This window comes from Aulonocara stuartgranti (genome assembly GCF_965226115.1).
Source record: "Aulonocara stuartgranti genome assembly, chromosome: 18".
In the NCBI taxonomy this organism is placed as follows: domain Eukaryota; kingdom Metazoa; phylum Chordata; class Actinopteri; order Cichliformes; family Cichlidae; genus Aulonocara; species Aulonocara stuartgranti.
This window is the reverse complement of record NC_138954.1, coordinates 11,339,852-11,353,877: the sequence shown is the minus strand read 5'-3', so window position 1 is coordinate 11,353,877 and position 14,026 is coordinate 11,339,852. Positions and strand designations below refer to the sequence as shown.

At 42.6% G+C, this 14,026-nt stretch overlaps 1 protein-coding gene across 4 annotated transcripts in view; it reads left to right on the top strand.

Moving 5' to 3' along the window:
* Positions 1-14,026, top strand: part of LOC309693838 (receptor-type tyrosine-protein phosphatase mu) — a 170,196-nt gene that overhangs the window by 133,798 nt on the left and 22,372 nt on the right. For all 4 annotated transcript variants that reach the window (XM_082513415.1, XM_082513413.1, XM_082513414.1 and 1 more), the window contains 3 exons: positions 3,703-3,790; positions 4,662-4,738; positions 11,509-11,545. In XM_082513415.1, coding sequence (XP_082369541.1) covers positions 3,703-3,790; positions 4,662-4,738; positions 11,509-11,545 — 202 coding nt within the window. The remainder of the gene's footprint in view (positions 1-3,702; positions 3,791-4,661; positions 4,739-11,508; positions 11,546-14,026) is intronic.

The following is a 14,026-nucleotide window of genomic DNA, read 5'->3' as shown; positions in this document are numbered from 1 at the left end:
TTTTTTTTTTGGGGGGGGGGTTTGGTCAAAAGCTGTGTCCCAATTCTCCTTGGAGACTCAGCTGTAGACCAATGCGAAATGCACAAACTGCCTGTGTTAGACCGCGTCCCCTCCTTCACCTGAAACGGGTCGGATTATGCTGTTGCATAGTACTGGTAGCCTACTGCTTGTCGCGCAACAGCATCAGTAATCTGTCACTGCGCTTCTTACTGACACCAAACAAAAGATTTTCGCCCCATAAGGGCATCACTCTCATTTCCTCGCATTAGAGTCTGGCAGGGTTTGGCGGCACTCCAGCCCTCCTTGCTGTCCCTCAGCACCACACCAGTCATCCTCAACTCGCCCCGACGCCATGTTGTAACAGACTGGCTTCGAGCTAAATCCTTCAGTTTCAATATATTATCCGTATCAGTTCGGCCTCTTGTCACATTTCTCTCTTAACGACCCTCACATTTGTTAACGTTCTCAGCTTACTTCTTTCTCTTACTTTCTTATCTATACCTCCTGTGTTTCTTCCTTGCTTTCCTTCCTCTTCTCTTTATCTCCCACCTTCTCTCCATCAGCTACGTGTCAGATTTATTGGTAATTAACTCCCCACATCCCATTCATGATTGTGGAATGAAATAACGTCGTCTCCCATTGCTACCTTCAGCATCCGATCATTGAGGGGTTTGGAGTGCTTTGGGCTGCCTTCTGGGTCTAATCCGTTATGGATAAAGGGAGTTTGGGGTCCACGTGGCCAACATTGCATGGATTAATAGCAGTCGATCAACAGAGACGTAATATGGAACAACTGGCTGCTTACCCTGCTGTCACCTTATTGTCCACAGGCTGTTGCAAAAAGTCCTGTGGGGTGCTTAAAGTGTGCAAGGGAGCTCATTCTCACATGGCTAGAGCGATTCATTTGTATGTTTTGTTCCACTGCTGTCTTATAAATATATATATCTCTATCTCAATCTGTCTTAAGGTTAATGCCCTTTTATTTATTTTTTTAAAATAACCGTTTATTTTTCATGATGAGATTGGAGCTTAGTGCACCTCTAAACCTGTTGACTTACACTGTACTATATCTCTCTCTGACCCATGCTTCTTGTTATTCTGTACGTTAACTTTGGATCAGATAAATGAGGTAAGAAAAATACTTTTTTTGTGAGTTTATTTATTTATTTTAGATTTGTAGATTTATATCACAAACCTGACAGGATCAGTAATGGTTGCTGGCTATTTTTAAGACCCTGTGGGATTAAAATATCACCTTTTTTTTTTGGATTTAGTTTGAAAAGGGCATTTACCAACAGATGTTATGCAGCATTATCAAATTATCTGACAGTGTTCAGTTGGTGAAATATGTAGAGCAGTGACATTTTTCTGTTTACTTTTTTCTTTAGCGTCACTGTGAAATGCTTTTTCTTCCCGTAGTCAGACATTGTTAGCACCACAAATCCTCCGCAGCTTGATTCTGATGTTTATAAAGCTTTTCAAAAGCATACTTAATACCCTATCAGTTATTAAGAGCATAATTTTTATAGTAAAAGTGCAATAGTTTGAAAGATAAATGGAATACCAATGTATAATTAAAGTGGACTGATCAATGATATACCCAGTCCAACAAAGTACCAAATTTAATTCTAAGCTCGGGCTACCTTGTGGATGTATTGACTGGAAATTGAATGTTACCATTAGAAGGGACACGATAAACACTTTAAACTTTGCAAAAGCCATGTTGTATACTTTGCAAAAGCTTTATAAGGCCGTGTGTGTTACAGACCTAACAAAGCATTTTGCATGTCCAGCCTCCTGCACCTGGGTGCACATTTTCACCGTGCAAACAGGAAGCAGAAACAAGTTTCAGCGTCATTAATGCTGCCATGTCATCACTGTTTCACTTGTGTTCGGCCTGTTTCATGTCGACAGAAATGTGTTGTATCTAGCCTACTGTGAGAATCCTGAAATTCTTTAAGCTCCAACCACAAATGAACACTAGTCAGTCTGAATGAGCCTCCTCTCCTCACATAGTAAAAGATTAATTAATACAGAAGCAACTCACTAAACGTTCCTGCTTCTGTTCGACCATCCATGTTTTCTTTTGGGTTTTTTTGTTTCTGATTTGTTTGTTTTTTTTGTTTTTTACTTCACCATGGTGTGTACTTTGTGTCAAATGTTTTATCCCTATCCACAGAAATTACTCTGCTTTTCACATACGGTTAAGTAGTTCCAGACAAAGAAACAGCATAGCGGAATAACTGTGCAGGGACTGGAGTGCAGCAGGTAGCCTGTAATTAAAAACATACTAAGTTGGATTTCTGCCAGTGGGAATAATTGAGGAAGGTGAAAAACTACCTGCAGACAAGCTGCAGTAAAGTACAATTCATCACATACCTTTTGCTACTAAATACTTTTTACAGGTGGAGCCTTCAGTTGTTTTTCGATACGCGTCGGGCGAATAGCCATTTATTCCCTCTATGTGCATTTAACCTTTAAATTGAAAGCCTTCGTGTAATCTCTACCTCTTGGGACATTCATTATTTTACCCCCATGAGAATTCATGATCATAATGGCTGGAGGAATATGACTGTAGCGGGGTCACTCAGATTAAGAGAGAGCTATTTTAAAGTTGCCAGGTAACGCCTTTGTGCTTGAGGATGATTTGTCCTTACAGGCTTGATATTAGACTTGTATCCTTCACACCGACAGCACGACATTGGCCTGTGCGTTTCCTCAAGAAATACTGCCACTGGAGGAGGCCTTTATAATCCATCTTGGGGACATGCTTCCATCTTCAGTGGAAGGATGGAACATATTTTTAGCATATTAAAGCTGTTTCTCAGTGAAATCACTAATCCTTAGGACTTCATACAGGAATATGTCCTTGTGTGGTCTCTGAAAGGCCTTTATATGCTAGACAAACTGCCTGCTGCCTGCCACAGCACTGAGATGAATCGAGCCATCAAGTCTTAGAGCAGTGATGATTGAAGACGATGCCTCCTACTCCTCACTAAAAGGAACTCTCAAACAGTCTCTTTAACCTCCGTTAAACGTTCCTGAATCTTTATTTGCAGATGGTCTGCCCCGTAATGTATTACCTGACTTTTCAAATGTGCATTAGCTTACTTTCAAAAAGACAGAAAACCATGATTTTCTGCAGGCTAGTCCGCTCTGAGCCGGCCCCGCCCGCCCTTGCTGAACAGCGGTGGACTGGCAGTGTAGATGTATTTTCATAATTTGGCTTAATTGTGCCTGGTGTGCCATCAGAATGGAAATCTCCCCAGTGAGAGATGATAAATATTTCATGAGGGTAATCTGAGCGGAGCAGTTTTGATGTGTAGACGATGAGCTGGCTTTATTTTTCCCCGCGACGAGCTGATTGAGTCCTTCAGATGAGGGAGACAGACAGCCGCCGCGGTTGCTCCGCCCAGCAGAGCGGCACATGGGGAGAGGTTTGAGTGTGACACCCGCTGCATCTGCCCTAATGGCACTCGCTGTTTGACACAACTCCCCGGGATCCACCATCCTCCCTGTGTTTCCTGCCTAATAACACTGGGAATCTATCTCTTTCTGTGTCTGTTGCCAGCGCTCACTTCCTCCGGTTTTGTAGAGCTGAAAGAGAAAGAATGTATTCTTTAGCCTGGTTATCATTTGGAGTGTTCACACATGACACAATGTTTCATCCCCCCCTCTCTGTCCTGTTTTCTCTCCTTTCAGAGCTTTTTTGAAGGACAGTCTGCGCCATGGGATTCTGCCAAGAAGGATGAGAACCGCATGAAGAACCGATATGGGAATATTATTGCATGTGTGTACAAAGCACCTCCTCAACGCTCATGAATTTTTGTTCTCATTCTTCTGCCTGATTTATTGGCCAGGCTTGTGACTGGATGACTATAAGCTGCTCAAACCGAGTTTTATTATCAGCCAACGAGAGCAGCCTTGACCTTTCCAATCTACTTTTATATTCATCTTCCTTTACCGTCTTTACTGTTATGAGATATAAGCCTATGCAGGATATGGCACACAAAGCTTATACCGTGTTTGGAAAAAGAAATGTTGATTTTGCAATTAATCGCTATAAGAGTTCAGTTTAACCCTCTTTAATAACTGATGCCATGGAAAAACTTTGAAGATCTACTTCTTCTGACTCACATCAGTTAAAGGGGCATTGCACAACTTTGGAACAAAAATGACGTCAGCTATCCACAGTTACGAAAATGTCATTTGAAATCAAAAGTTAAGGCTCTGTGGTTCTCTTGCCATCAATTGTTCCCCACATTTAAAAAGATTATGCTGCACGTGTATTATTTTGTTGCTACTAAATTTTACTAAAGTAGCAAGTTTTAAGGTCAGTGACTTAAGAAAAAATGGTTTAGACTATGATTTTGTGATTTTTACCTGATGATAGGGTGGTGGCGGTTTTAATGAAGACTGTCACGTAAACGCTGTCTATGAGACATGTTGCATTTTTACAGCACCAATTTCATTTTTGCCTCTGTATGATGCCAGTCTAACCATGCTTTTATTGCTCTATCACCCCCTCTCCTCCTCTTATAATTTCTCTCTATTCCTTTTTACTGTCTGTCTCTCTGTCCCTCTCCCCCTTTTCTTCTCCCGATGCCCTCGTTAATATGATTAATTCAACACTGGTTTCTTCCTCTCTGCCTCTCTTCCAGATGATCACTCCCGTGTCAGGCTGCAGGCCCTGGAGGGGGAACAGAGCTCCGATTACATTAATGCAAATTACGTTGATGTAAGTACACACACCAGCCAGCGCCACCAACGCAAAGGTCAGTCCGCTTCCTCTTGGGGGGGGGAGAGGGCGCGCTGGTGCCGCCGTCACAGGGGGCCTGAGGGACAGTGCAGCCCAGCCGCCTGTCCATCAAAGCTACAAGCACACACACAAACACACTGCCTTTATTTGACTTTAGAGGGCTGCTGTATCACTCTGTTCATTGGATATATTAAGAGAAATGAAGATCAGAGGCTGACAGCACTGGGAGAGAGAAAAGGCAAACCCGCACAGAGGGGAAACTGAGGTTATAGTTTTGGACTTTGCTTTGAACAACATTATAGTTGAGAACCAAAAAAAAGAGAGAGGGAGTGAGGTTTCACAGATGATTACTTAGTAAAGTTATAGTGAATAAAGCTGAAATAATACACAGAATTTCAAATAGAAACAAAGCACATATACAGACAAAAAAAGTTAAAGTTGTTAGCAAAGCTTCGAAAACTGTTCTGTTGCTTTTGTAACACTGGAAACAATGTTCAAGATTAACAATCAAACGGGTTGCTGTATGTAACTCAATTTACTACAATAAATAATTCGTGTGAGTTTTTCTAACCCGCACAGCCCACAAACCAGGCGGATCTGATAGCTCATTATTTATTTGCTGTGGCAGAATGTGCCTGGCCTGGTTCCCACAGAAACATATTTTTTGCCTGGCCTTGCCTTTGTAGGTCCACTCACAACCATTTATCTGCTATGAGGTGGGTTTGATGCAGTGACTTGCATATCTGCCTGGGTCTGGTTGATGCTGGGTGTAGGCTTGGTCTCGACTTGTTGATAACACCCTCTGTAAACTAAACTGAGAGGTTCCAGCATAGCATTAGCTGCAACAGATCAGCTGATGACCCTCTCTATATGTGGTAGATCGTCTCTAGGCTGCACTAGTTACGTTGCTTTCACCTACAGTCACACAAGGGAAAATGGTGATTGAAAACCATGGTTTGACCAAAATTATTGCAATCATGTGCAGCTGTGTGCCTTGCGATGGAAATTAGTTACCTCAACTATTTGCAATCAGTCCCAGACAGCAAAAAAGAAAGAAAAAAAAAAAAAAACCTTTACCAATCACCAAGTTTTCTTGTGCATGGAGTTTGCCACCCTGTTTTTTCCTCTAGTGCGAATGGGGCCTTAGCCTGCCTGCAACTGTTTCATATCTACAAGCTACTTTGCAACCTGCCTGCACCCTAGATCTGAGTTAATATTATGCCTGCACTCTTCTGAAAAGAGGGATTTTGCTGCTGTTCTCTTTGCATCCGGCTGAAAGTGCAGTAGGTCCCAAATGAGAGCTATAATGTAAAATATAATTCAAATAACATTCGTCTTTTGAGTCTAGTGAGCCTTACTGAAATGTCGTTTCTGATATTAAAGTTTGATGATTTATATGTCTACCTATCCACTAGGGGTGCAACGATATTCGTATCGATATTGAACCGTTTGATACAGTGCTTTCGGTTCAGTACGCATATGTATCGAACAATACAACATTTGTAAATTATTTTATCAATTTTCCTTCTGATGATGCTGTCTGTGTTGAGCGCTCAGTGAATCTGTGTTCGACTACTCCGCCTAGGCTGCACTGTCCAGCGCAGATCCACTGAGCGCTCAACACAGACAGCATAGTCAGAAGGAAGAGCGCAGGGCACCTCCCCCACCCTCATTCAGATCTGGCGTTTGGAATTATTTTGGTTTTCATGTGAGGTATGACCCTGAAGGTAAGCAAGTCATGGACTAAAGTAAAACAGTATGTTGGATGTGCCACGCAATGCTCAATTACATTGGTGTGAACTAGTGTGCTAGCGCAGTTAGCTCGTTAACGTGTTGGCCGTCTAGCCCCATGCACTGAGCGATTGGCGGTAGCTCGTTAACGGAGATTTGCCGTGTTGTGGCGTTAAGGTCATTTCAACGAGATTAACCTGAAAGCACTAGTGGGAACACAACGAATATGACTGCACATTTACGCCGACATCATCCTAGTGCAAAGACAAGTGGAAGCAGACAAAAAAAGCAAGCATGCTACTAACTTTAGCCGAGTCATTTAGACAGCTGTTAGCACATGATTCTCCTTATGCTGCTGAGAATATAGCCCAGAAGAAGCGGATAGTATAGCTTTTATTTTGGAAAGAGCCATTTCTCTGTAATAAACTCTCTTTTCCAAAGATGAGTGATTCCTCAATCAGATACAGGGCTTGCAATATCGCTAGCCCGACGTCCCGGAGCTAGCGATTTTTTCAGTCGGGCTACCAAAATCTATCTCTGCCCTGCCCGTCGGGCTATTGTAGGAAAAATATATGTCAATGCTTTTGCATTCTTTCAGAAATGTAGCTGGGTAATTATGTCATTGGCATCGGTGAGCCACTGTCAATATGTGACATATTGAAGTCGCGTTTGAATTTGCGCTTGTTTTTTTGCTTTCACTTTGCAATCGTGCGAGTGATGATAATTTGTGCACCAATTCCTCTGACATCGTCTTATTAATCGTTAGCTTACTATGGAAACATGACAAGTGAAATCTCCCGCAGCTTACACATGTGAGAGGTTGATCGCGCAGAGAATCGCTGAGCTTATGTGAGTGAGCGTGTAAAAGCATTTCAGTTCTGCTGAGCCAAATAAGACAGGTCAGGGTGAAGAAGTGACAGCCAAAGAAAAGCTTACCACAAAACGGAGAAGTTATGACAAATCAGACTATAAGGCAAAAAGAAAGTGCAGCTTTATGGTTTCATGGACAAAAGAATTTCTGTGGCTGCGATATGACGAGCTAAATAACCAGGGCTGCACATAAGTGGTCCGCAGGTGCGCATTCGCTGTCAAAATAAAAAACACGCACAAGGGTTAGGGTTAAATTTAAAAACTGTACTTTTGAGTTAAAATATATATTTATAATTTTAATAAATGACAAATTAAAAAGGCATGAACATTTTTTTGTATCGAAAAAATATCGAACCGTGACACCAAAGTATCGAACCGAACCGTGAATTTTGTGTATCGTTGCACCCCTACTATCCACGCTTGTCTACTTCATAAGACATTTGTAGCAAGACAGGAAAGTCCCTGTAGTGTTATATTTACTTATTCCAGAGAACAGTCGTTAACATAATTTTAGGACTGCCACGACTGCCGTGGGTTGTTATTCTAGCGAGGAAAATCTTCACAGATTGTATTTGATCTCTCTGCTTGATATCTGCATAAGGCAGCTGCTGATTTCGTTACTCTTAGATGCTGAAAAACTCTCAAGGACGCCCTAAATTAAAGTAGACACAGCAGTATCTGCAGAGGTTCGGTTACACTTCTTACCTCAGGGAAGTCCTTGCAAAACAGCTTCTACATGCACTGGAATGACTTGGCATCCTGTTACAGTAAGTAAAAGTTATTAAAAAGTGGCGTCAGACATGGCTCAGGTTTTAAACAGTCCTAACTCACTTAGCTCACACAGTATAGAAGCTCCTGATCTGACCTGATTTGCTCTTAATAGCAGTGTTAGTAGCAGGATGTGACCAATCACTGCAGCTCACTGGTCTCCTTAGGCAGATGCTTCCACTCCATGTGTAATGGGCTGGTGATGTACCTGACTCCCTAAGTGGTTTTTCGCTCAGGAGAGAACCCTCCCTCGGTCTCCCATCTTCTCTTCCCCCACCCCTCTAATGTGGTAATTTGTAATCTCTTGTTACGCCTTCAAACATAAATTCATAATGCAAGGTGTGCCACAGCAAATGCAGGGGGCTTAAATTATTTACCTTTCCCACCATTCAGTTTATGGCCCATTATGCTGCAAAAAGTGGCGCTGCGGAGAAGACGCTCGCAATAGAGAGGGTCCCATTATAAGATAAGAATATACGCATATTAAAGAGAGCCCTGATTGAAACGGATTTCCATCCCTCTGCCAGCTTCATTGGAAAAGTACTTAGTAGAAATGCAGGCAGATGGGTAATGATGTTTTTGCTCTTCAGAAAGCTTTTTAACCCATCTAAAAGCTTGTCCTGCCTAATAAACTCTTATGTGTAGAACATTTCCCACAGTGTTTGTTATTGTACTCTATAACACTGCCGATTATTCCGAGCCATTCTGGTATGTTTCCTTTCTCTCCAGCTGATTGAGTATTTTCATAAACCTTTGGAAGGCAGAGGAAACGTAGTGTAATAGCCTGTTTGCTGTAGAGTCATGTGTGTACATATGGGTTTTTGCTGGGTCTCTTAACTGGATATTGGGGTGATGCAGTGGTTCGGTGAATTTGCAGGCTTGTGCAGAAATCACTGTTGTTCACAAAGCTCCTCTCTCCTAAAATGTGTTCATGTTCACTGACTGCTAATTTGCCTCGGCAGAAAACATCATCTGATTCACATTACGATTTTATCAGTGTAACCACAAAATGATATTTAGCAAAGCTGCAGACTCGTTACTGAAACAGTACCTACTCCCCGTCTGCAAGACTATCACCATCAGCATACAGTAGTTTGATTTTCCAAACTTTTCTGAATCCATAACGACTTGAGCCATAAAACGGGATGAGCTAGCTTTTACAGTATTTAAGCAAGTCAACAGGCTCTAACCCTCATCGAGTGGTCTTGTATCCTAAAGCTAACAGCACATGGGAGAAAAGAAGCAAACTTTAACCTTGTGTCTTAAACATCCAACCACCCATCCTTGCTGGCTTAATCCTGCAAGGGGCTTGGGGGCAAAAATAAGCAGAGGGGACGACTGCTTATGGTAATTTGGTTAAACAATTTTTTTTACTGTGAGGTGCTCACTCTGTATGTTTTGGCACACAGATCTGTACATCTGTGGCCACTTTAAACAGCTCAGAAGTGAAACTTCTTCCCACAGGTTTGGGACCAAGATTTCAACAGTTCAACGCAACATTTCCCTTTTCCTGTAACAGACTCAGCTTCAGGTAAAAGGATCCAGTAAAGAAGGAAGAAGGAAAATTTGGAGAAAAGGGAAAACACATAATCATGAAATAAAAGTCAAAAGATGTTTTATTTGGGGTGCTGGGTGTATTTATAACTTTTTTTTTTCTAACTTGAAGGTATTCGTGTGAGTCTTCAAAAAAGATTTAAGAATATGATCATAAAAACCTAATAATTATAATAATAATTCAATTTTAAAGGCCTTAGGGATTGCTTGGCATAAGGGGCCTCAGGGCATTTTCTTTGCTTTTTTTCCCCTTTAGCAATATGACTTATTTGTAGAATTTGTAGGATAAGGATGTTACATATTCTAGATTGAGGGAGGGGGGGGGTGCTAGGGGGAAAAATGTGAAAATATCACTTACTCTGTTTTCTCCTAAATGTATTTGGCAAAGCAAAAATTTCCAGGTAATAGGGATAGGTATTCCAGATTTGCAAAAGTAGGCTATCTAATGATATTCAAATTGAAAATACCAGTTCATGCCCACAGGCAAAAGCACTTCATGCTGCATATTTTAGACATTCCATTCGCCAGCTTTTCTTACTGGAAAGAATTAATGATCACTGTAATCAGCAATGCAGCAAAACACAGGCGGCACATTTAATTCCTGCTCCTAACTTATGCAGCCCTGGAAAATAAAAGTACTTTTTCCAGTTAATAAGAGCAATATTGACATTTCTACATCTTTACCTTCTCGTGTTAAAGATTTGCTCTTGCGTGCCTGCTATAACATGCTTACAGAAAGCCACGAGCCCATTTATAGTAAGCGTTACTCACCTGACACTCACTGTCAGGGCCCTTCCTTTCTTTCCGTCTCTCCCTCGCTAATCCGACAGAGCATTGGGCCTCCACTTTACTTGACAGAGCATACATGAAAGCACAAACAAATCTCCTCCTCAGTCCAGAGATAAAGAAGTCATTAAAAATGGAGGACAGCTGAATAGCTGGAGGAGCCCTGTGGATGAGTGAGTGAGGAAAATATCCTTTGTGTCTTTTCTCCCTTCATTGGAGGAGCGTTAATCACAGTCCAAGTTAAATTGAATATGAGTGAGATAAGCAGAGCAGCAGGGGTGGATGGGAAGTGGTGGTGGTGGTGGTGGTGGGGGGGGGTAGACAATCAAGGGGAGGCTGGGGCGGGGAAGAGCCTTTAAGTCCTAATGTTTTGTTTCCTGCCTCATATCTCTGGAGAGAAGACAAGGAATTGGACAAATAAAACTTGAAGGGATTAGAGTAATCCGTGAGACTAGGGGCCTATTGTGAAGATCAGTGCTGTTAGTTGTATCTTGGGGATTATCAACACTTTGGCTGCTTACTCCAGAGGTGTGCCGTATATAGAGTGTATGATGGAGAGTGTTTTTTGCATCTTGTATCTAGCAGCATCCATCATGAGCTTTCAGTCGTGCATCTTGCAGTTGGATGTTGAAACAAAGAGCTGAAAGGGTGTGCAGTGGCAAACAGCTGGCAGAACTACAATGCAGAGTATTTCTTGAAAGCAAGCACGCAAATCTCTCAAATAATTCCTCTTGCGGCGGAGCGGCGTAGAAGCGAGAGTTCATCTTGGCTGCATAAACGCAGGGCATCTGAAACAAACAAAAACAATGCGTTAACTGGGATTTCTATACAGGTCAAATCTGTTCAGTGATGAATGTGATGGTTCGCATTGTAGGAACAGACTGAGTTTGCATGCAAAGGTCAAAAAAAACCAACTAAATGTCAAGAGCAGTGTCTTTTTTTCTTTTCTTTTTTTTTTTTAGCCTCTCTGCGCTGGTCTTTCAGAAGTAGATGGAACAAAGTGATTCTTATATTCTCTCCTTTTTTTTCTCTGTTTGCAGGGCTACCACAGGCCAAATCACTACATCGCCACTCAGGGTAAGAATAAAAAAACTTTCTAAAAATTGCAAGACTAGATTGGTGTGTGTGGGCGGTGAGAATTTAACGGTGTCTGTTTGTTTGGGCAGATGGATGTGTGCAGGTGTTTACGAATATCTATCTGAACATCCCCGTCGTTGTTTACATACGCTCTTGCAAACTACTCTTTGATGCTCAGTCAGGTGTGTGCTCGGGGAGTCTGGTGCCTCTCGGTGTGCACACGCAAACGCACGTACCTACGCGCCTCTGAGCAAGCGTAGCGGCACGCTTTCTCGCTGTCTGTTTCCATCCCGTCGGTGGTGTGGGAGCCATTAATCAGGCAGTCTGGGAGTAGGCTGAATAAATAAATGGATTAGCTGACATGTACAGGCGCATTTTGTCACTGTGTTAATCTGGCCGGCAGATTCGCAGAGTGAGGAGCACTTACCGTGACCCCAGAGGTTAAGTCTGATTGATGGTTAATTGTTATGAATTTTGCATCGCGAGCCTCACTCCCACACAACAGGGCAGCATGCATGGGGATTTTACATACCACTTAAGAAAAAAAAACAGTGGAAGAGAGGAAAAAAAAAAAGATAAAGGCAGGGGTTTTTTTTATTATTTTTTTTGCGAAGAGGCTTTAATGGATTCACAATCTGCTTTGGCGGAGCTGGGAGTTGCATAATTACCTGTTTATTAGTGCATTGCCTCTCTTCCTCAGTGTCTCAATTAAAACAACGCTCTGGTTGCTCTTACTTCAGAAAGAGAGAGCATACTAATCAGGCAGTGGTCGCTCTGTTTGCACATTTGTCTGTATGAATGGCACCTAGTTTGAACTGCCTCGCGCTGACCGCTGAGTCCAGCACTCGAAACTGAGCTGTCAAGTGTCGACTCTCTCCTGTGCGCCTCGAGTTCACCAAAACAAGGCAGTATAACTGGCAAATTCAACTCTGAAAGAGTTTCATCTGGATTATTATGACTTCTATAATTGTCCTATAGTCATTAAGAGCATTCCAATTTTCATTAAAAAAATATGCATGAGGAGATCAGCAGTCAAAGAAATGTTGCAAACAAGGCCCTCTCTAAGATGGAAAGCTCGAGAAGCCAAACGTGTTTCCATTCAAGTTAATTAGCCCCAGTTTTCTCATTGAGCTTGCATAATAAGTCCTCATTTTCCATCGACTGTATCGCAAGCACTGGGTAGATCCATCCAGTACGAAAGCGTGGAGGTGTGTGTGTGTGTGAGAGAGAGAGTGTGGAAACATCTGTATTCTCTGGGAGACCAAGCCCTTTTATAATTCATCATCAGCTCCGGCAGACTGACAGGAAGGAAGCCTCAGTCTGCTGACACTGAAGCAAAGAGCAGCCAGAGATGATAGGAAAGCCAGACACAGACCTGTCTCTCTCAGCCAGACAAACGGCATACTGTAGCACCTGAAAAGAGCACCTGGGCATTGGCACACTTGCTGAAAATGAGGGAGTAGTCTTCCTCTCTCCCCCAGTAAAGTTTTTCAGTGAATGACACTTCCACTCAAGTCCACTGGGACCAGCAGTAGCTCAGGAAAATGAGACCCGCAATACTGCTGGATAAGCTAAAAAATCTTTGTCATAAATTGGTTGTGGAGGTGGGTTGCGGTGTGCTTAATATGGCAGACAGGTGGGATAACGTTGTCCCCGTTCTATAATGCTATAAACTACAATGACACTCATTAGTTTGGGGTTTATTGACGAGTCCCTTTGCTCTGTCAAGGTGACAATGGCAGGTAGAACAGCTGTCACTCCATAAAAGCCTCATCACCCAAGCTCTGCTCCTCATTATGTAGGTCAGTCTCTCATCCAGAGCTTCTTTTTTTCTGCAGCAATACAATAACTGTCTGTCAGTAATTCTCTAACTGCAGCTCACCTACTTAGCAGATTGAATGTGTGCATGCACCTCAGCCCTCCCATATTGACGCCTCGCCTCTGTCCATTATTATGTCCTGCAGATCGCTTTAAATACTGATCTGACATGAGCTTCCTTCTAGTGGAGACTGAATTACACTGACACCGGGGATGCAAACAGCTGCGATAACCCCCTGCATCCTCTTGGTGATGTGGAAAATATTCATGACATGGGAAAGGGTTCAATTTCATCAAGCTTTCCCCCTCCGGTCTTCTCCGCTTTCCCCTCCTTCACAAGCAGCAAATGTCACCAGGAGCCCAAAAGTTTTATTATTTACAGGTTAACATCTCAAAGCCCAGCAGGGGAGGTGTGGGGTTGGGAGATGGGAAGAGAGAGAGAGCAAATCAATGATAAGCGAGTGTACATTATGCCACAGCCTGCCACATGTAATATTAATGGGCAAGAGGGGAACATCACCTGCATGTTTGTCTGTGAGTGTCTGTGTGAACATGTTGATCAGAAATTTTTTGCCGTACCTGGCTTGGGGATTCTACAGCTGTCACACTCTTTGCTTCTGAGGAGGTGCAGGCCTAGTCCCAAAACACAGCATCAGCTGCAGC